Source organism: Crotalus tigris, unplaced genomic scaffold (assembly GCF_016545835.1).
Source record: "Crotalus tigris isolate CLP2741 ecotype Arizona unplaced genomic scaffold, ASM1654583v1 scf7180000017545.3456711, whole genome shotgun sequence".
Lineage (NCBI taxonomy): Eukaryota > Metazoa > Chordata > Lepidosauria > Squamata > Viperidae > Crotalus > Crotalus tigris.
Genome location: NW_024096464.1, coordinates 58,444 through 82,220, shown reverse-complemented (window position 1 = coordinate 82,220; position 23,777 = coordinate 58,444). Strand labels below are relative to the sequence as shown.

Genomic DNA, 23,777 nt, shown 5'->3' with positions numbered 1-23,777 from the left:
GCGGGAAGGAGTAAGAGACTAAGGGAGGGGAAGGAAAGGAAGAAAAGAAGGAAGGAAGGGACAAGGGGAGGGAAGGGAGGGAAGGAAGGCAGGCACTCACCCCAGTCACATTCCAGTGACCCACAGATTCCTGCCCACAGGCACTCTGCAACCTGAGTGATCAGCTGGCCAGGCCCCCTGGCCATTGATCACGTGACCCTGGGACACTGTGAACGTCATAAGTATGAATCAGTTGTCAAGCATCCGAATGTAAATTACATGACCCTGGGGATGCTCAAACCATCATAAGTGTGAAAAATGATCATAATTTGCTTTTTCAGTGCTGTTGTAACTTCTAACAGTCACTAAGCAAATTGTTGTAAGTCGAGGACTACCTATACTTCCCCATTTTTTCCTTTTCTTTTTTTGGTCAAGTTTTTGATACCCCCCTGCCAGCTGGATGGGGGGTTGGGGGTCACCACAACATGAGGAACTGTATTAAAGGGTTGCAGCATTAGGAAGGTTGAGAACCACTGCTCTAGAGACTAGTTATATTTCTTAGCTGACCTGTGTCAAAGGGTTGACACAAATTTAAATGCTTCACTTGATTAAGAGAAGCATTTTCTCTTCTTCTTTTTATCATAAGTGTTCCTTGATCTCTTCAACTATACTCTTTGCAACTAACTTTTTTTCTATGTACACGTTGTACAAAACCTTATCTTCATCCTAATTAACCATCCTCTCATATGGATGGTTAATTAGAATGAAGATAAGGTTTTGTATAATGTGCATATATGAATTTTACTTATTCCCAGTCTCTTTCACTTCATCATTTCACCAAGCATTTTTTTCCTACTTCTTAAAATGTGCTGATGCACTGCATTCAACATGTTTGATTGAATGCAGTGCATCAGCACATTTTCCCTGTCTTCCATGGCATTATGCAATCGTCATTTCACTGATAAAAAGCAGTTTTGTAAACCAACATTTTAAGGATTAGAATTAACTATATTTCCTTAACATTTTCCTATCTCATGCCTTTAATTCCTTTGGCTTTGTATTTCCTACTCCTTACTTGTTGCTTTCCCTGAAAGGGAATGACATAATTAGTATGTATGTAAAGAAACTCAAAATTAAAAAGTAGATAAGACAGGAAACTTGATGGATGCCAAATAACAAATCAGCAGACACATTGTCATTCTGGATGCCATGCTGCGAATTCATGGCCTAATATATTGTTTGACTGTAACCTTGAGTTGTATGAAACCAACCAACTATATTTTAAATTGTGAATAAATAACCCATGGCTTATGACTGATCTGCAAGACAGGTTTATCCAAAGTTGGCCATCTCCCATTGAAGGAACAGTTGATGTCATTTTTTAGTCACCTCTAACCTATAAGGAAGGCAATCTCCACCTATCTCTCCCTGCAGCATGTTCAAAGTAGTATTTTCTGATTTGTGCCGACATAAATGGTGCTGTCTGGTTCACTTGCTCTTTTCATTTCAAACTTGAAATATTTTGGCTATTGTGCACTACAACAAGGATACCCCTCCCATCTAGATACCAGTTACTCTCTCTATAGCCTTTTCTAAAAAAATAATTCACTACTGGGAAAATGAAACAGTGAATCTGACATAATATATTGCTTGATTTTAATTTTCAACGCATAATGAATCTTAATATCTTGCTAGTTAGAAGAGCCCAAGGGCCACCATTGTTGGGTTGTGCTTAGGACATCATTTGACATTAATCAGTCCCTGGTTCTAGTCACTAAAATGGAAAAAAGCAGACTGAATGCAGGATGCTTCTTAACTGATACCAACAGGAGCTATACCACCCATATCAAAATGTGCCACAAATATGAGGTATATATGAATCTCCTGTTTGAGAAGGGGGGTAGGACTAGAAGACCTCCAAGCTCCCTTCCTACTGATACTAATAGTGATATTGATACTAATTGCTAGTGCCAAAGTATGTGCAGTCTTCAGTGCTTTAATTTTTCACATTTAAGAAAAGCTATGATGGGGGTGCAGTTTTGTATTCCAGTTGAAAGTTCAGTCCCATGAAAATAACACTGTCATTACGTAAGTCACTTTTTTAATGGGATGTGGTTCTTAAAACTGAATACAGCTTAATTCTTTGTAATAGCTTTTCAGTAAAAGTAGACAATGCACTTGAGAGTCCCTTCTGTGTGGGCAACATTTAGGCACGTTTCGCAGTGGTTGAAATGTCACACCCATCCTCTGAGTATATTCTTTTCCTTATTGGGGAAAAAGTATATGATAATATCACAAAACAGCTGTGGCATATCAATCCTAAGGGCAAAGTAGCACGGTTTATATATCATATACTACACGAGGCATGTCAAACTCATGACCTCACGTGTTGTCACATGACATATCATGACTTTTTCCCCATTGGTGGCAATGGGGTAGGCGCGGTTTTGGTGTGACGCATCCAGCCCACGGGCTGGCAGTTTGACATGCCTGCACTACAGGGATAAGGTTAATTTAATATTAAGCCACAAATGTAGTTGGTTAGGTTTTGGCTTTGCTGGCCATTAAGACCTCAGGTTACCTATAAATCAGGCTACTATGACTTATTCAAGAAACCATGGATGAAAAAAAAAGTGGCTTTGCCAGAATTATATGTGAACAGTGAATTCTGAGAATTCTGAAGTTTCTTTAGAATAATGTCCATCTAAAACAGGAAGAAAGAGCCTCATTTATCCTCAATGACAATCCTCCAAGGCATTTCACATAAATCTGTGAGATTCTTAAGATCTCCATGCTGTTGTGATTTCAATTATTAGGAAGTGCTGACAGGTACCCAAACATCTGCATAGTTTTAATACCCTGTCTTTAATTTTAACATGGGTACCAGGATATTCAAGTCTCCTCTACAACACATATTCTTTTTTTCTCATCTTTGTAAGAGATGTAGGGATGATTTCAATAAAGATAGTATTAATAGTAATTAGTACTGTGCATTCTTAATTTTCAGGATAAAGAATTTAATTTACACTTCACAACCCAAAACTGGTAAGATGCTTTTTTTGCCTTCTATAAATTTATCTACTGATGCTCTGGATATTTTTAAAATAAATTCTCCCGGGAATCAGCCTGGTGACTATATAAACATATCCATGTTGTTTCTTTGTCATCAGTACAGAATTAATTTGCCTTCTGTCTTACTGTGTTTATTTGACTTTTCAGTAGCGCTTATATCTTCTGGGTGGTTTCCTATCCAAGTAATCATCAGGTCTGGCCTTGCTTACCTTTTTCAAGATCTGCCTGAGTTGGCTAGGTGCTCTCATCTGTTGGACAGATCGAAAACATGTTTCTAAGGATATGTTTACTGTTGACAGTGTGACCCTAAATTAACACCTTTTCATTGCAGTTTGCTAATAAAAAGGATTTAGTTTTATTGAACTTGTTCCCAAGGTTGAGAAGTATAAGTCTCTGTTAAGGCTGTGCTCTGCTTCTTGTGTGTAGGTGGAAGGAAGGCTTCTTGCTAATTAACCTAACTTTCTTTCATTCAACTTAAGATTGAATGGCTTTGGAGTTCTCATCCTCTGAGGATATGAGTATGATCTAGCTAGATAAATATCTTGGTTTTAATTGTTGTGACCAAAATCTAGTATCATGCCATTACATCAGGTGAGGGAGTGTACATTTTTGAGGAGGAATGCTATTGCATTCAGAGTAGATCTGCCCACTTCCATATAAAATCCCAGCATGATTCATTGTCACAACACTGCCACAGAAGAGTTTACACAAGAAGAGATCTGGGCTGGGCTATAGCTTTTTGCAGAGCAGTGTTTCATATTTACCTGTGTAATTTGGATCTATTTATGGATTGTAGTAATCAGTGCTCAGTCATTGAAGGGTGCCAAGAAATGGTTGCCCTCTATGCAGTTTTTATTGCTTAAATAGAGATTACAGGAAGCAAAAGTTTATACATAACAATAGCATTTCATTGGTTAAGCTCCTAACCAATCCTCAAGAATATATATGCCAGAGGCCAAAAACAGGGAATGGTTAATAGAATCTTGTTGTTTGCATGCTAGCTGTTATCAGAGAAGCAAGGTCACATAGACCTGCATACTTTCACATCGCTATGGTGATGTGAGCGGTGGGGGGAGATAGAAACAGAGAAAACACAAGCATTGGACGGGCAGTTTTCCACACATGACCTTTGCCTGTCTCTCACCTCTACATCTCACTCCTTTTTGTTTTGTTAGACGAAATATTGTTGCAAGAGGAGTTATCCTGGCAGTTATTTATACAGGGCCAAACTTGACCCTGAGGCAATGTTGGAGAGAATTTGGGATTAAAAGCTCTAATACATATATTGCAAAATGAAAGGAATACATTACATAAACAGCACCCACAAAAATCCTAAGGTACCAATTTTCAAATCAGGCCAAATTGTGTAAAATATTAATCTGGTGCTGGATGGTTCATGAATTATCAGAAATATTGAAACAATACATTCCCTCAAAACTTTCACAACCCAAATGCTGGTGCAGAAGCAAATAATCAATTGCAGCGTGATTTTGCAAAATAGCTTTTTTCAAATTTTGTAGTTCATGGTTGATCACTGAAATAGTTGAAGAAATAGTATTAATTGTTTTTGCCAAATTACATGCAATAGCATTAATGTTGAGGTGAGCACGAACAGCAAGTCCTGGCATGCCCACTAGAGATATAGCCAATGCTACATATTCTGCTTTATTAAGTAAGGTTGTCTCAGAGTCACAAGTGCTGTCTAGCATGACAACACTCGGAGAATGGTTCGTGTGAACTTGTTGTTTGGAAAGCAAAACAGGAATCAGCCGGCTGAGGCAACATTGCGCTTCACTAATATTAGCAGGAATATAATTTAAAGCTTCTTGACCATACGTAAAAAACCCTCCTTGCAGTAGCCAAGCATGTCCAAAATGAAGTCTCTATTGAAGCTGTGCAGTTTAAAGCAGGTGAGCCAATGCGATGACAGTGAGGGTTTTTAAGCAGTAACCCCCCAGAGTCAGTGAAGTTTTGAATTACTGCAGAAGGGGTGCAAACAAAGACTAAACATGTAGAAAGCAAATTTTTCATGTCATGCATTTCAGATAAACAAAAGAAGTCATTTTGTGTGATGTTAGATTTTGCTTCATTTGTTGCTCGAATGATTGTTTGAGTGGGATGACAGTTGCTGTTGTCAAAGGGCAGATGTTAACGATCAGACACAGACAAATGATGGATAAGGAATTTGCAGTTAAAACCGCAAAAATGGCAGTACACAGGTTCTCAGGGATCAAGTTCTTTACATCTCCCCATGTCACTGGCTGCCTGGCATGTCAGGATCAGATTGGCTGCTGTCTCATCTGTAGAGTCACCCTTGCCATTTCTGGGACTGGGTTCAGGGACTGGTACCACAATATCCCTGGCTGGGTGATAGTAATGTGCTGGAATCCACAAAGGTCCTGTAGGAGCAAGCACAGCAGCGTAGCCCCGCCCCCAAGTGATCAGAGGGACTGGTCCCAACCATGCTTTGTCTGGTAATGCCCCGATAATGTACCAGAGGTGGAGGCAAGCTTATTTTCTGTTGAAAGTGTCTCTGATAAGCGGTCAAATCTTGAATGGAAATATTCAATTGGTGTAATGTAAATAATACTTTTTGAACCTGTTGTATTACCCATGACAAATTGGGTACCCTAGGTGATCCGTCCTTTTTTATTTGTTTGTGAAGGCAGTCCTTGAAGGACCGATTAGCACGTTCCACAATAGCTTGACCCGTGGAATTATAGAGAAGATCATGAGTAAAAACAATATTTCAAGTTGTACAAAATTGTAAAAAGACCACTGAAGAATAGGCTGGCCCATTATCAGTTTTTAAGGAAGAGGGCTTACCCAAGGCTGTAATAGCTGAAAAAAGATGAGAAATAACATGTGAAGCTGTTTCCCCTTGTAGAGGTGGGGGAAATTGTTCCTAAATACCTAATTATGAATATATTTCTAAGAAGCCAAAAAGAGAGAACATGGATAACATCCATTTGTCATAGTTGAATAGAGGCAAAACCACATAAAAGACATAAAAAAGACATACAAAAAAAAATTAGGCCCAGGAAGGGAGGAGTGATTGTGTATATGAGAAACAAAATTATAAATGCTTTCAGTTTTGGAGCAGCTGCTGCAAAGTTAAAAACAAAGTCATAAGATTGGGGTCAATCCTGGGTGTGATGTAAGCACCTGAAAGAGCAAAAATAAGTTGGCACACATAATGAGAGTCAGAGATTAAGTTAAAAGGCTGTTGAGAAAAGGTTTGAAAAGCTAAAATAACAGTAGATAATTCTGAGCATTGTGATGAGGATTGCATTGGAGTGTAGGACACTTTTCAGGTATCATCATGAGGATTCTTGTAAGCAATTGCTTCTCTCATTCACCTTCCATCAGAAAAAATAAACAAGCAAGTCAAAGATCTTTAGGTAAATGATATGAAATACAGCCTATATAGTCAGTTAAAGCACATTAAAGAGATAAGTTATTTTTCAAAACAATATTAATTAAATCAGTTCCTTTTCTATGGCAAGCTTGTGTGCGTCCTAAGGTTATCATTTCAGCAACCACCTGGATAAAAAATAAAACATTTTGGGATGGGATGTGGGGTAAGTAAATATTATTCAATCCAATATACTTTTTGCACTTCTATTACAGATAATGCTCCGGTAGGTAATTTACTAGTAGGAAAAAAATCAAAAGTGTGGAATTCTGTCCACAAATTGAGTACTCATGATGCCATCAATTTGTGCAACTATATTTTTTCTGGGACTTATTGCAATCCTAAATCATTTTATATTTCTGAAAGCCAATTAAATTGTATCTTTGGTGCTTCAATTTAATCAAAGTCCATTCAGATGGAAATAAATTTTATATAAATAGGTTAAACATTTATAAATCTTAACAAAGCAATTCAGTTAGTTCTTTTGGTTGTTGGATATAAAAAATATTGTCCAACAATTACTGTTTCCTCTTTTGAGTAAAAAATTATTTGCCGAAACTGCATAAGTGAATGTCAACTTTCAGATTCACTCCACCCTTCTCAGATCGCAATTCTAAGCAGAGGGAAAAATTTTTTTAAATGAACAGCTCCCCCTCCTTCCTGTCTCTCGCTCTTTAAGCAATGCAGCCAGCCAAAAGAGACGGGGGGGGGGGGGAAATCTCACCACCAAAAAATAGTTTTCTCTCCTTCATATGCATTTTCCATAAATTCTCTCATATATTCTCCATAAAATTCTTCTCATACAAATATTTACTATTATTTCCACAGCTTGGGAGAGAATGGGTGGGGTTTGAGGGCTAACACACACTTCAACAAATTAACTCATTCAGTTCCATACTGTTTGCATAAAACTATTCCACATACAAATATTTCATTTCATACTTTCTCCAGGCAAACCATATATTCTTAACAAGGCCTTTTTGTATTGTTGTTATCAGAGAGGGTTTTACCTTCTTCCAAGTCTTGGAAATAACACAAAACAACACAGACAAACGTATATACACAAATACTGTTACAACAACATTTATTTAGACATATGACTTGTCGTGCAAGAAGCGAGAAAAATGACGAGGTGATTTCAACCAAAAGTGGTTTTGAGGGCCCTAATCATCTCCCATTTTTTTATTAAAGAGTTTTATAAATTTTACAGAAAATAAAAGACAATACAAAAACAAAAAACAACATATACAAATAAAAACAAACATTACCCAACAAAACCCCCCTTCCCCCACCCCTACCCAAACCCCCCCTTCCCCCCCCCAGGGCCTCCCAGAGCAGAATATAGGCTTAATTAAAAAAAGTTAAAAAAATTTATATTTATAAAAAAAAGAATATAAAATAGAATATATATATATATATTTTTAACTTTATATATATATATATATATATATATATATATATATATATATATATATATATATATATATATATATATAAAGTTAAAAATTATGAAAAAACTATATAATATTTTTTATATCAAATTTAAATTGTATGAATTTTATCCATTTATCCCAAACAGCAAGAAATTTCTCTTGCGTTTGTCCCTTTAAGAAAGCCGAAATCTTTGCCATTTCCGCCAAATGAGACACTTTAAGAAACCATTCCTGCAATGTAGGCAAAGATTCCTTCTTCCAATATTGTCCTACTAACAGCCTCGCAGCTGTAATCAAATTTAACATCAATATAACCTACTTTGTATCACAATCAATAACTATACCTAACAAAAATAATTGTGGAGTAAATTTTACCCTCCTTTTAAAAATTCTCTGGATATTCCACCATATCTTAATCCAGAATGCTTTTATCTCTCTGCACGACCACCAAATATGATAATAAGTAGCGTCCATACAACCACATCTCCAACATTTAGGTTGTAAGTCAGGGTACATAAAAGACATTTTTTGTGGATCAAGGTGCCATCTATAAAACATTTTATAAAATTCTCCCTTAAGTTCTGTGCTTGTGTAAATTTGACATTTCTCACCCAAATAGTTTCCCAGGTGTCCAATGGAACTGGCTCACCAAAATTCTGCGCCCATCTAATCATACAATCTTTAATTAGTTCCGTTTCTGAATCCAATTCAACTAAAACCCCATAAATCCTCTTAATGTGGGTTTGTCTTTGATCCTTCACTTGCTTAATAAGATTTTCATCTTCTCTGAGAAAACCCACCTTACAGTCCATCTTCCATCTGTCTAATAATTGCCTATATTGGAACCAAGAATAAATAATATTTTCTTGTGCTAACTCTTCCCGTGATTTTAACTGCCAGTTTTGTCCATCCCATTTAAGTAACTGTCTATAGGACACCATATCCATTTTAACCCCTCTTTTTATTCCTTCTATTGCATGCCAAGGTATAGCCCATAATGGTACTTTGAAATCACTTTTATAATATTTTCTCCAAACCCTAAGTAAAGAAATTCTTAAGATATGAGATTTAAAAGCCCAATCCATTTTTTTATTAAATATTAAATAGGCATGCCACCCAAAAAGTAAATTCCATCCCTCTAAGTGAAGTATATCAGAATTTGTCAAATTTACCCAGTCACTAACTAATGTTAAAACCACCGCATCATAATATAATTTCAAATTCGGCACCTTGAGTCCTCCCCTCTCACGGAAATCTTGCATAATTTTAAATTTAACCCTTGGCTTTTTCCCTGCCCAAATAAATTTATTAAGGCCTTTCTGCCACTCAGTTAAATTGATCTCATTCTTCAAAATCGGTATCATTTGGAACAAAAAGAGAAACTTGGGTAGAATATTCATTTTTATCACTGCAATTCTTCCCATGAGGGATAATTGCAACTTTTCCCAATTCTTCAAGTCTCTCTGTACCCTAACCCACAACCTTTCATAATTATTTTTAAATAATTTTGCATTAGAAACAGATAGCATCACCCCCAAATATTTTACCTTATTAACAATTTCAAAACCCGTCAAATTAACCAAAGTCTGCTTCTCCCGACTAGTCATATTTTTAGGTAAAATTTTAGTCTTATTAACATTAATCTTAAAACCCGAAACCAAACCATAATTATGAATCAACTGTAATAATTTTACTACAGAATAAGTAGGTTGCGACAAAGTAACCACCAAGTCATCCGCAAAAGCTCTTAACTTATACTCTTTTTTATTAACTTCTATTCCTTTAATTTCCTGCGACTCTCGAATTTTGATCAACAGTATTTCCAGTGTTAAGACAAACAGCAACGGTGATAATGTGCAATCCTGTCTAGTACCTTTCTCTATTGTAAAAACCTCTGACAAGCCTCCATTAACGATAAGTTGTGCCGTTTGTTTTTGATATATTACCATAAGAGCTTGCAATATCTTTTCACCAAAATTCATCTCTTCCATTACTCTTAACATAAAATGCCAATTCAATTGATCAAAGGCTTTTTCAGCATCTAAAAATATCAGCCCTGCAGGAACTTGGTTATTTTTATCTAAATATTCTAATAAATTAATAATTTGTCTGACATTATTTTTCATGTACCTTCCAGTTATGAACCCAGATTGATCTTTATGCACAAGGTGGTGCACCACCCTCATAAGCCTATTTACTAAAATTTTTACAAATATCTTATAATCCACATTTAAAAGAGATCTAGGCCTATAATTCTTTGGTAAAGTAAGATCTTGATCTTCCTTTGAAATCAATGATATAAAAGCAGTACGCCATGAGGGAGGAATCTCTTGACCCTGTAAAATGCCATTGAAAAGATCACCTAATGGTTGAATCATCTCCTCCAATAAGGCTTTATAATAAACAGCTGTTAACCCATCCGTACCCGGTACTTTCCCTGGTTTCAATTGTTGAATTGCTAGCGAAATTTCCTCCTTAGTAATTAAACCATTAACTTCATGTTTCTGATCCTCTGTCAATTTAGGGAAACTAACCTCGCTTAGATATTTATTTATCTCTAAATTTGCACATTAGTAGATTTATATAATTTTTGATAATAATCCAAAAAAGATTTCTTAATCAGTTCCTTCTGAGAAACTAATTTACCCTTGTAATTTATTTTATCTATTGTTCTCTGTCTCTGTTTCTTTCTCAATTGATAAGCCAGCCATCTCCCTGGCTTGTTAGCATTACAGAATGTATTTTGTTTCATAAACAATAAATTGGTTGCAGCTTGATCTGCTAACAACATATTAAATTGTGTTCTTAACAACTTTAAGGATTCTTTAATACTTTCATCAGAAGGATTTAAAATCAAAGACTTTTCTTTTAATTTAATTTCATCTTCCAATTCTTTACGTTTCTGAATCTGTTTTTGCTTATGACAATTATTCATTTTTATCAAAATCCCACGCATAAATGCTTTCCCTGCATCCCATACCATTGACATTGAAGTCCCCTTATACATATTCAAAGCAAAATAATCCTTTAAACACTCCTTTAGTTTCTGAACATTTTTTTCTTGTCTAAATAAATTCTCATTTACCCTCCAGGATCTTCTCTCCTCTTTTTCTTGAGTCAACTCCATCCAAACTGGACTATGATCCATCAAAGACCTAGGGAAAATCTTGACATTCTTTACTCTATTATATAAGTCCGTTGTAATCAAGAAGAAGTCAATTCTTGAGAAGGATTGGTGTCTATCTGAAAAGAAGGTAAAGTCTTTCTCCTCTTGATTACATTCCCGCCAATAGTCCCGTAATTCCCAGTCCTCTTTCATATCAAAAAAGGCTTTAGGTAATTTTGCCTGCTTAAGAAGAGGAGAGGAACCTTTTTTGTCCCTTTGTACATCTAAGACACCATTCCAATCCCCCATTAGTACCACGGATCTGTAGTCCAGCAGATTTATTTTTTCATGTAAGAGTCTATAAAATTGTTCCTGTTGCTGATTTGGTGCATATAGTCCCACTATAAGTACTTTCTTACCATATAAGCCCAATTCAACCATCACATATTTCCCTTGGGGGTCAGACTCCACCAGACAAACTGATAAATTTTGCTTAACATAGATAACAACTCCCCCCTTCTTCCTGGGAGCAGAAGATACAAAGTGAGATCCCAGACGGGCATTAACTAAATATTTCTGATCCTTAAGTAAAATATGAGTTTCCTGTAAGCAAATAACATCATTATTACGTTGCTTCAAATAATAAAAGATTTTTTTCCTTTTCTGAGGAGAATTCAATCCATTAACATTCCAGGTCAAAAACTTTGCCATCTCCCTTGGCCCGCAGCCTGGAGAAGACACCTTGGAGATCTGAAATTGCAACATGTGTTGCATGACTCTTGGGTCTTGCTCCTCCCACCGGCGGTGATACATTTCCAGGAGAAATCTCTTTGGCCTCTTTCTTACGTTGCTCCTTCTCTTTACGTTTATAAGCTGCACGAGTCATTCTCTGCTCTTTAACCTCCGTCTGGTGTTGCCTTCAGCTTGCAGCATCCCAGCAGAAACCAAACCTAATGCCTCAGACTGCTGCTCCGCCTCTTTGCCACTCAGGGATTTCTGAACAGGTAAAGTTGAGCCTGCACCTAGGACTGAAGTATAGAATTCTCTAGCTTTATCAACCGTATTCAATCTATAACGTGTCCCCGCATGGCTCAAAACAATACCCATCGGGATTTCCCATCTAAATGGCATCGATCTAGCTTTAAGCTCATTAGCTAAGAAAGCAAAATCTTTCCTGATTCTTAAAATTTTTGATGGGATTTCCTTTAGTATGATGACATCTTGGGCAGCTATCTGAAATCTTTTATTATAAAAGGCTTGTATGATCTCATTACGCAGAGACTTCTTCGTAAAATAAATCACCACATCTCTAGGCAAATTCTTCTGCTTAGCAATCCAAGAGTTAAGCCTGTACACTTTTTCAACTTCTCTGCGTAATTCTCCTTTATCCATATCCAAAACCACAGCCAAATCAGTAAGGACCACCTCCATCAGATCTTGATTCATATCATCCTTGAGGCCTCTAATCCTCAAGGCATATTCCATCTGCCTATACTGAAACATCAGAATATCTTCTTGTGAAGACTCCACCTTCCTTTCCACATCTTGAATTTTGTCATCAAAGGAATCAACTTTATCTTCAACTTCCTCGAGTCTTGCATCCAGCTTAACCACCACTGTAGCCAAACCTGAGACTGCTGCAAGTATATCTTGTCGCAAAATATTATTGTTATTTTCCAATTGATCCTTTATCCCACTTATCTCTTCTTTGAAGTCAGATTTAATTTCTGATTTAAGCTGTGTAGAAAATTGCTTCATTTCCTCTCTCATTTGAGCTACAGCCTCTCCCATTATACCTCTAACCTCTTGTGCTGAAAGTCCAGGCAAAGGAGGGGAGGGTGGTGGCTGTGCCGGTGGTGCATGTTTAAGTTGTTGTTGTGGTTGTGCAGTAGAAGTTATAGGGGAGGAAATCACCTTGGATGTTGTAGAAGGCGGCTGTCTCTTTGAAGCCATTTTAAATAACACAGTTCTCACTTCCCTTTCCCCCCCCCCCCAAAAAAAAGAGATGAGGGGGAAAGAGAAAAATTTTTACTTTTAAAAGAGGCAGCAAAAACACTATAATCCTTGAAAATCCAGAGAAAAAAGACCAAGAAGAAAAAATAATTCAATACCAAAAGCAAAAGTAAAGTCCAGTCCTTAAAAGGAGAAAGTGAAACAAAAGACAAGGGAAAAAAAAACTCCGTCATTTTCAAAACGCCATCTTAATTCCTTCTCCACAGTAATAAAAAGAAAAAAAAAGGAGAAATAATCAAAACTAAATAAAAAAATAAACACCTAAATTATATAAGAAAAAATCCTTTAAACTGCTCTGTCCGTTTTTTTAGGAATTACTCACCAACTCTCTATAAGCACGGAGATAGAAGCGGCAGTTTCTTTTGCTTCCTAGGAAGCAAAAACAGCTGGGAGGCGGAGACAACAAGAGCTCCGAGGGAACACTCCTTTCACCCCCTCTAGAATTAAATCCAGAGAGGGTTCAGGGGTTCTACCTCTACTCTTGTACTCTCTGTCCCTTCCCTTTGCCCGGGAAGGGAATTCCGAGCCGCGGGCCAGCTGATGCGCGCTGCGCTCCGCGGCTCTAACACTTTCCCAGCTGGATGGCTAGAGGATAGCTGCCATCGCTGTCGCTCCATACCGGAAGCCCCCTCAATCATCTCCCATTTTTCTCACCATTCCAAACCCAAGCATAATGTTCTGAGTGGCCACACACACACACATAACACAAAAGCATCACCAGACAGTGTCTGACAGGGTTAAACTTAACAGATTGTAGAGGAGTTTCAAACCATTCCAATTGCTCAAAACACTTTACAGAGGGAGTACATTTTAATTTATGTCTCTAAATTACTCTGATGATTCTCCTTGCGGAGATGTTTGATGGCTGAGAAACAGTGAAAGAATTAGCCTCTTCAGAAGAAGCTGAAAATCCAATTAAAGATGTTTTAGGAGGGATAAATTTTACTTAGTTGCAAGCAGAAGGGGGGCTGGTAGTTAATTGCTGCCCTTCTGAAGCATTTGAGCCATGTTTTTTCCCCTATCCTGATGGCACTGAATACTATCGATGTTCATACTGGAGCCCAAGGTTCAAGATGTAATTTATGCCCTATCTTTTAGCATAAGCATCCGATGCTCTGGATTCAAAGAACACTGTTTTCCTAGCCCGGCCGCCAGCTTCCTTGTGTACATGCTTTTGCTGGGGGGGGGATAATTTGCAGCCCATACTCACACTGAGAGGTCTCGTAAGATTAAAGTGCACCTAGGGGTCTGTTCCAGACGATGATAAGTATGTTGGTAGCTGGGCTTCCGGTGGCGCTGCGTTGCCGATGGTGGCTATTTTTTTAGCCGTCCTTCTGAGAAAGTGTTAAAACAGCAGGCATCAACTGTTCCGCGATTTAAAACTTCCTTCCTGGGCTAAAGGAAGGAGGGGAGTCTTCTCCCTGAATAGTGGTAGAGCCTCTGAAACCCCCAAAGAGTTTTTTGGGGAGGGGTGAAAAGAGTGCTCCCACGGAGTTCAGGGTGTCTCCGCTTCTCAGATGCCTTTGTTCCTTGCCGTTCAGGACAAAGTAAGACTCCGCTCCCACCTCCGCGATTAAAGAGAACTGGTGAGTTATTTAAAAAGCGGACAGAGCTGATCAGTGGATTTTATTTTTGGGTTTTATTTGGACTTTAATTTTAAAGAATTACTTTTATTCTTTCTTTTTCTTTTTGTTGAGAGGGAAAGTAAAATGGCGATGTGAGGTTTTTTTTCCTGAGTGCTTGAAAGGAAATGGAACGGGTTTTGGTTACTTTATTACTTTTTTTTCCTTCTTTATTTTTCTTTTTTCTTTTTTATTACAATGGCTTTTTGAAGGAGACTTTGGGTTTTAATAAGAGGAGTTATTTTCCCTCTTTTTTGTTTATTTTTTCACTTTTTCATGGGATTTTTTTGTACTTTTTAAGGAGGAAAGAAGAAATTTTTTTAAATGGCTTCAAAGCGCCAAGCAACTTCTACAGTACCTAAGGTGGCTTCTTCTCCGGTGATACTACCAGCGCAACAATCTAAATCCAGATCACCACCACCTTCTCCGCCTATACAACCACTTACGGTAAAAGATTTGCAAGATGTTATGGGAAATGTTATATGCCAAATTAGAGGAGAAGTGAAGGAGATTTTAGTAGAGAACAACAATATTCTGAGGCAAGACATAGTTCTGGCTTTAAAAGGACTTGCTTCTCTCGTTGAAAAGCTGGACTCTCGTGTTGAAGAAGTTGCAGATAAAGTGGATGTATTGGAGGAAAAATTCGAAGGGATGGAAAAAAAGATGGAAATTTCACAAGATGAAATTGTTATGTCTCAATATAGAGAGATGGAGTTTGCTTTAAGAATTAGAGGTCTGAGGGAAAATATGCAAGAAAACTTGAGAGAGATGGTGGCAAATGACTTTGCTGTGATTCTGGACAGAGAAAAAGAGGAAATATTTAGAGAAATTGAAAAAATATTTAGAGTTAACTCTTGGGTGGCAAAGCAGAAAAATTTGCCAAGAGATGTGGTAATTTATTTCAGGAAAAGATCTCTGCATAATGAAATTATACAAGCTTTTTACAACAAGAGATTCCAGATTGCTGCACAAGATGTTATAATTTTAAAGGAGATCCCATCCAAAATTTTAAGAAGAAGAAAAGAGTTTGCTTTTTTAGCAGATGAACTTAAAAAGAGGCAGATGCCATTTAGATGGGATATTCCGATTGGAATTGTGGTGAGTCACGCGGGGACACGTTATAGACTTAATACTGTTTTCAAAGCAAGAGAGTTTTATACTTCGGTCCTGGGAGCACGCTTATCACCACCTATAATGTTAAAAGTTTTGGAAGAGAAGGAGGCAGAACAGCAGTCTGAAGAAGCTGCATTGATGAAAGCTGGAAAATTGCATGCTGAGTGGTTTCAACAGGCTGAGATGAAGGAGCAAAGAATGACCCGAGCAGCACATAAACATAAGGAAAAGGAACAACAGAAGAAGGAGGTGACAGAAGTTTCACAAGAATTTGTCTCTGAGCCTGTGGGAGGAGCAAGACCTAAGAGATCTTTGGTGCAATCTTCGATGGCAGATCTCCAAGCAGTCTTCTCTAGACTACTGGATGATGGAGATGGCAAAGCTCCTGACATGGAATGTTAACAGCCTTAATTCTCCACAGAAAAGGAAGAAAATATTTCATTATTTGAAGCAACATAATAATGATATTGTCTGTTTGCAGGAAACGCATATTGTTTCTAAGGATCAAAAATATTTAGTTAATGCTCGATTGGGATCTCATTTTGTATCTTTTGCTCCTGGGAAAAAAGGGGGTGTAGTTATTTATGTTAAGCAAAATTTATCAGCTTCTTTAATAGATTCTGATCCCCAAGGGAGATATGTAATGATTGAAGTGGGATTGTATGGTAAGAAAATACTTATAGTAGGTTTGTATGCTCCAAACCAACAACAAGAACAATTTTATAGGCTTTTACATCAAAAATTGACTTTATTGGACTATAGATCTGTTATACTGATGGGAGACTGGAATGGAGTTTTAGATACATACAGAGATAAAAAAGGACTTTCTACTTCTTTTAAACAGGCTAAATTACCTAAGGCCTTTTTTGACCTGAAAGAGGACTGGGAGTTGCGAGATTACTGGCGAGAACATAATATGGAAGAGAGAGATTTTACTTTTTTTTCTGATAGACATCAATCCTTTTCAAGAATTGATTTTTTTTTTATTACAACGGATTTATATTTTAGGGTAAAGAATGTAAAGATTTTTCCAAGGACATTGATGGATCACAGTCCTGTGTGGATGGAGTTGGCCACTGAAAAAGAGGAGAGAAGATCTTGGAGGCTGAATGAAAATTTATTTAGACATGGTTAAATGGGCTCAAAATTTTGAAGAGCCGATTTTACTAGAAACATGGGAGATAATTTGGGTGAGGAATGTTAAATTCACGCAAGCTCAAAATTTACGGGAAAATTTTTATAAAATGTTTTATAGATGGCACCTTTATCCACAAAAGATGTCTTGTATGTATTCAAATTTGCAACCTAAATGTTGGAGATGTGGTTGTCTGGATGCAACGTATTATCATATTTGGTGGTCATGTAAAAGCATAAAAGCTTTTTGGATTAAGATATGGTGGAATATTCAAAAAAATTTTAATAGAAGGATAAAATTTACTCCACAATTGTTTTTGTTGGGTATTATTCCTGATTGTGATGATAAAGAAATTATTCTAATGTTAAATGTAATTACAGTGGCAAGGTTGTTGATAGGACAATATTGGAAGAAGGAATTTTTGCCTACTTTGGAGGAATGGTTTTTTAAGTTTCTTATTTATCTGAAATGGCAAAAATTTCCGCTTTTTTGAAAGATCAATCGCAAGAGAAATATTTCTTGGTGTGGAAAAGATGGATAAACTTTATTCAGTATAAGTATGATATTAGAAAATATTATTTAGCCTTTGAATAATTTATATTTAAAGTTTAAGATATTGATTAGAAGTGTAGATTTGTTTTGTCTTATTTTTCTTATTTTTCTTTTTCTTTTGTTTATATACATTGGAGTTAAAGTATCTAAAAACTTGTTTTTTGAATGTAACTATATTTGCTTGAGGTTTATTTAAGTTTAAATGTGTTTTTTTTTAGTTCTAGTTAACCCTGTATTCAGCTCTGGGAAGAAGGGGGGAGGGTATTGGGGGGGGGTGGGAGGGAGTGGGAGAGGGATTTTACTGTAAAATTGCAAAAATTTATAATAATAATAAAAAAGTATGTTGGTAGCTGCTTCTTCCCGGAGGGATCCCAAAACCAAATGTCCCTGCTTGAGGGCACCATATGTAGTAATCAGTGCTCAGTCATTGAAGGGTGCCAAGAAATGGCTGCCCTCTACGCAGTTTTTATTGCTTAAATAGAGATTATAGGAAACAAAAGTTTATACATGACAATAGCATTTCATTGGTTAAGCTCCTAACCAATCCTCAAGAATATATATGCCAGAGGCCAAAAACGGAATAGTTAATAGAATCTTGTTGTTTGAGTGCTAGCTGTTATCAGAGAAGCAAGGTCACACAGACCTGCATACTGTCACATCGCTATGGTGATGTGAGTGGGGGGAGATAGATGCAGAGAAAACACAAGCGTTGGAGGGGCAGTTTTCCACACATGACCTTTGCCTGTCTCTCACCTCTACAATGGAGTAAGCATCGTTCTAACATAACACAGGATAAATATTTGTGGGGTCCTTGATGCTCTGTGAGCTTGCTTGTTTTCTTGCAGACGTTTCATTACCCAGATGATGCACTGATGATGATGTTACCTAGTTTGGTTAATGAAATGTTTGTAAGAAAACAAGCAAGTTCACAGAGCACCCAGGATCCTTCATTTCAACCCTGAGCTACAAATATTCTGTTTTATTGATAAATATTTGTGTTTCAGCACATCAGATCTAGATGTACGCTTAGGGTTTGATCTTTGTCCGGAAGAAGAGGCTTTCCTGAAAAAACGAAAGAAAGTGACTGCTGCTGCTTTCAAAAAGATTCTCCAGCTTGAGGATGACCTGGAGGAAGATGAGGTTAAGAATTCAGTTTTATACTTAACGGAAATTCCTCTATGAGCTTGTAACTTTCAAACTTTGTGATTTCTCTAAATGCACTGAACTTGTCATGTGCAGTTTTATGTCCTTGCTTAACTCATTCTGAGTTATTTCTTTCCTCATGTCTGGGCTATTTATAATACACCCTTCCCTTATTATTGCCAGTGCAGGGAGGTGATATCAGGCTTAGGCATGTTGACATAGCCTTCAAGTTCAACGCTTTGTAGCTCCATATTCAAACTGGAAGGTCAGAAAGTAGGATTTGACGGGTTGAAAGGCCAGAGAATATTTCTGTGTTAATATTCTTATTCTCATTCTACATAACTTCATAATTAGGGTAACTTTATTAGTCTTGTAACAGTAAGAGACACACAGCCCCATTACCTTTATTCAGGTTCCTGGCTGAATTGCATCATTCCATAGTCTGAGACATTCTAAAACAGGAATCTCCATTAGCTCAAGGGCAGCACTAAGTTTTGCCCAGCATGTCCAGAGTTAACATCTAAAAGTGAACAGTGGCATGATCCATCAAGGACAAAGATAGGAATGCAAGAGTTACAGCAGCCATTTTATTCTGTAACTCCCTACATCCCTTCTCAATTTTTTTTTCCAAAAAGGGAAATATTTGAGCCCAAACCATTTGAGGAAACTGAGGTCACAGCAGAAATCCTGACCAGCTGCATGATGCCCATAAACCATACATTTGGCATTCCTGCTCTATGTCTTGATTTCATAAGCTTATTAGCATAGCAGTAAGATGCTCTATCAGCTTCTCCCATTACAGGTAGTCCTCTACTTAAAATAGTTCATTTAGTGACTGTTCAAAATTACAACGGCACTGAAAAAATGACTTATGACTGTTTTTCACATTTACGACCATTGCAGCATCCCCATAGTCACATGATCAAACTGACATTATTATGGCGGTTACATTGTTCTGGGGTCATGTGATCCCCTTTTGCAACCTTCAGATGAGCAAAGTCAACAGGGAAGTCAAATTCACTGAAACAACAGTGTAATAACAACTGCAGTGATTCTCTAGTCTTAACTGTGGCAAGAAAGGTTGTAAAATGGGACAAAACTCACTTAACACATGTTTCAATTAGCAACATAAATTTTGGATTCAGTTGTGGTCGTAACTTGAGGACTACCTATAATTGATTTGTTTTCATTTCTGAGTCCCTAGACAGCCTTCTTTTGAATAAGGGTTCTCTAAGCATGTCAGGTCCCTGTGTATGTTTCATAGGAGTATCTATTTAAAATGTTGTGACTGAAAAGTTTAAGTATCTCACAGTGATTATATGTTAACTATTTTGATGAACATTGTGTCTTCCTTGTGTTCAATTAAACAGGTGCCAGTGGTGGCAATCATGGCAACAGGCGGTGGGATCAGAGCACTTACAGCAATGTATGCTCACCTACTGACATTGCAGAAATTAAGCATTTTGGACTGTGTGTCCTATCTCACTGGATTGTCTGGCACAACATGGTAAGCCTCGTGTAATCCGGTGAGTTGTTCCTAAAACAATAAACGGAAGTTTTATTAACCTCCTTCACTGGAGGTTTTTAAGAAGAGACTGGACAGCCATTTGTTCAGAATGGGTATAGGGTCTCCTATTTGAGCAGAGGGTTGGACTAGAAAATCTCCAAGGTCCCTTTGAATTCTGTTATTCTGTATTCTGCAAATAATTATAAGGAGCTGTTTTTTTAGACAGGGTGGGTATACGTTGCAATAGCAATTATTCATTGATACAATGAATACAGTCTATAGCAGGGGTGTCAAACTCAATTTCATTGAGGGCCACATCAGGATTGCGGTTGCCCTCAGGGGGGCGAGTGGGTATGGCCAAGGTGGGCATGGATGGAGTGGGTGTGGCCTACTGGGTGGGTGTGGCCAGCTCTACATCTGTGTCAAGGGTGCCTGTGGGGGCCTGGGCAGAAGTGGGACACATCTGAGGATTTCTGGCAGAAGGGGGTGGGACAAGGGCAAGTGCCAAGGCACTGTCCACTGGAGGACCCTCGCTATTCCTCTCAGGCCATGCAGGAGGGGGGGCTTATGGAGCTAAAACTGAATGCGTTTCAGCATAGATGGCCACCACAAAATTGTACATTGGCTCCCAGCTGGCCTGGGCCAGGGCCAAGGCAGAGGGGGCCGTTTCCTCACTGTTTCCAGGAAGGCTTTGCGGACCACATGAAACCACTTTGTGGGCCACGTCCGGCCCCTGGGCCTTGTGTTTGACATGTCTGGTCTATAGCATAATTAAAATCAGGAGACGCAAATCCATATCATTTTCAAGGAAGGTCACAAGGAGGTAAGCTCAGGCTACATACCAGGAGAAATGCGAGGCCACATGTAGAAACAAGCAACTACATGAAATGATTATTTCTCCTTCATTGGAAGACTTAAACTGACATAATCAAAGTAGCTTAACTGAGCAAAATGCCTGCAGTCAAAGAGGCTGTAGAACTGTGGTTCTCAAAGCGTGGTCTGCAGATGCTTTCAGGGGGTGTACAAAATCAAATAAATGTTTAAATATTTCTCAGTTTTAAGAGGGTACCTGAGACAAAAACATCTGACCGAAACTGAGCAGGAGGGTGGATCAGATGACCTCTAAGATTCCTTCCAGCCCTCTGAATCTGATTCATAGATTTATGTTTTGCTTCTTTTCAGTTCCTAAACCTGCCTACGTTTCTTTCCAGGACAATGTCATGCTTGTATGAGGATCCCAACTGGTCCCAAAATGATTTAGAAAAACCACTCAGGGATTTGCAAAAGCAGGTGACAAAAAATAAGTTTGTGGCCACTTTTGCCCCAGAAAAATTGAAGTACTATGCAAAGGAACTGTGGCAACGTAATCAAGAAGGGTACAGTGTATCTTTTACAGATCTATGGGGATTGATCATTGAAGCTCTGCTACACAATGAGGTATTATACTATTTTTTTTTTCATTTTTGGTTTTTTTTTAATGAATGTCTGATTCATGTTAGATTTGATTAGTCAGTGGTTTGACCAACAGATTTATTATATTTATACTGTTGATTATAGCAATAGCACTTAGACTTATATACTGCATCACAGTGCTTTACAGCCCTCTCTGAGGTATTTACAGAGTCAACATATTTGCCCCCAACAATCTGGGTCCTGATTTTACTGGTCTTGGAAAGATAGAAGGCTGAGTCAATCTTGAGCCGGTGAGAATCGAACTTCTGGCAGTCGGCAGAATTAGCCTGAAATACTGCATTCTAACCACTGCGCCACCACAGCTCGATTATGTAGAACCTCTTTATGTGGAATAAACATTAATAGGGCTACAAATCCGCTGTGATTACTTCCGCCAAACAATACATTTCAAGCTTCTAAAAAAAATGAATGTTTTGTTTGAACAGAAAATATTAATAGTATAAGCACAACTGTGTAAATTTTAAAGAGTAAATATATACTAGTAATTTTTTTCCAGTTCAGAAAACCTACTATATCCTTAAATCATGTTCACTTTGAATTAAATGTGTCTGCATTTCAGTATATTTAATCCAATTTTTGCATGAACAAATGAATAAAAATATTCTAACATACTGTATTATGTTTGGCAGGCTTCTGTTCAAAGAAGCACCTCAATAAAGTTTCAAATCCTAGGTGAGCTTTTTATGTCTTTTGCAGTTACAATAACTATGTTCTTGTTTCTTTCACAAACAAGGAGAACCCTCACAAACTTTCAGGTCAGCAGCAGGCCCTATCTGATGGACAGAATCCTCTACCTATATATCTTTGCCTCAACGTGAAGGAGAAACTAAGTAATCGAGGGTTTAGAGGTAATTATTATACTGTAATGTGCACTTACATTTGGAGATATATATATCCAAAGGCTGCAAATACCTGAATCAGAAATAATTAGGCCTTAGACTAGTCACTTTCCCGCAGCTCTAGGAAGGAGGCGATGGCAAACCACTTCTGAAGAAACCTTGTCATGAAAACTGCAAGGACCTGTCAAGACTGACTTAAAGGCACTGAAGATAAATAAATAAGTAAATAGCCACATAAGAGTCAATAAATTTAAAAGCAGTTTTTAAAAAGACGTCTAGATTAGTTAGTTGGAGCAGTTTGGATGATGCAAAAGTCCCCCACTGCAAGAAAAAAAAAAGTTCCACTTACAGCATAAGGGAAGGCATCCCCTTATATAAGGTGCTTTAAAAAGTTCAGTGGGCATTGGTCAAGCCACTGGTTCTATTGTTTCTCTAAATCAGTGGTTCTCAACCTGTGGGTCGGGACCCCATTTGGGGTTGAACGACCATTTCATGGGGGTCACCAAACAACGCAGTCCACCATTTTTTTCCCCTTTTCCTTAGCCGTGCTACTCCCTTTTATTCTATTGGCTTTTGAAAGCCAATAGAATAGACTTTCTTGAATAGAGTCTAATTCTATTGGCTTTCAAAAGCCAATAGGAATTGTCCAGGCTGTCTCTGCCCTGCTGAGCCCGCCAAAAGTCTCATTCTGCAAACTGTGCTGCACCAGTTGAGTAGTCCTTAACTTACGACTGGTTGAATAGTCCTCGACTTACGACCAGTTGGGGGTCGCGGCATTAAAAAGGTTGAGAAAGGGGCATTGTCTTACCTGAATGCCTTTTCTCAGCATGATGATGGAGAATCCACGGATGGGTTGTCTTAATCTATCTGCTCCAATTAGACTAAGTCTGAAATTTAGCAGCGCCCCCTCTGTGCCAACTCCACCCCACTTTTAGGCTAAGGCGATACTCAGAATTTAGTCCGACGCATCTGAACAATATGGGAACCAGGCCAACTGACCTAATGGGAGGGAGTGGATTCTCCATCATCATGCTGAGAAAAGGCGTTCAGGTAAGACAATGCCCCTTTCTCCAGCATGATTGGATGGAGAACCCACGGATGGGACATACCAAAGCCCTGTGTCCCTAGGGTGGGGAATTAGATTGGGCCTGGGTCCCATCCGATGTTAATGCGTGTTCTAGAACCTTCCGGCCAAATGAAGCCGTAGAAGATGCATATATATCCATCTTGTAGTGACGGACAAAGGAAGAGGGCGATGCCCATGTTGCTGCTCTACAAATTTCCTCTATGGAGGCCTGAGTAGACTAGGCAGCTGTAGTAGCTGTGCCCCGGGTGGAATAGGCCGTGATATGCCTGGGAGCTTGCAGTGACTGAG

General features: G+C 38.0%; 1 protein-coding gene across 1 annotated transcript in view; it reads left to right on the top strand.

The window, feature by feature from the left end:
- LOC120299849 (cytosolic phospholipase A2 epsilon-like) overlaps positions 1-23,777 on the top strand; it is a 78,401-nt gene that overhangs the window by 41,122 nt on the left and 13,502 nt on the right. Inside the window, exons 10-14 of the mRNA XM_039325144.1 lie at positions 2,987-3,024; positions 18,445-18,580; positions 19,954-20,090; positions 21,302-21,527; positions 22,297-22,411. Coding sequence (XP_039181078.1) covers positions 2,987-3,024; positions 18,445-18,580; positions 19,954-20,090; positions 21,302-21,527; positions 22,297-22,411 — 652 coding nt within the window. The remainder of the gene's footprint in view (positions 1-2,986; positions 3,025-18,444; positions 18,581-19,953; positions 20,091-21,301; positions 21,528-22,296; positions 22,412-23,777) is intronic.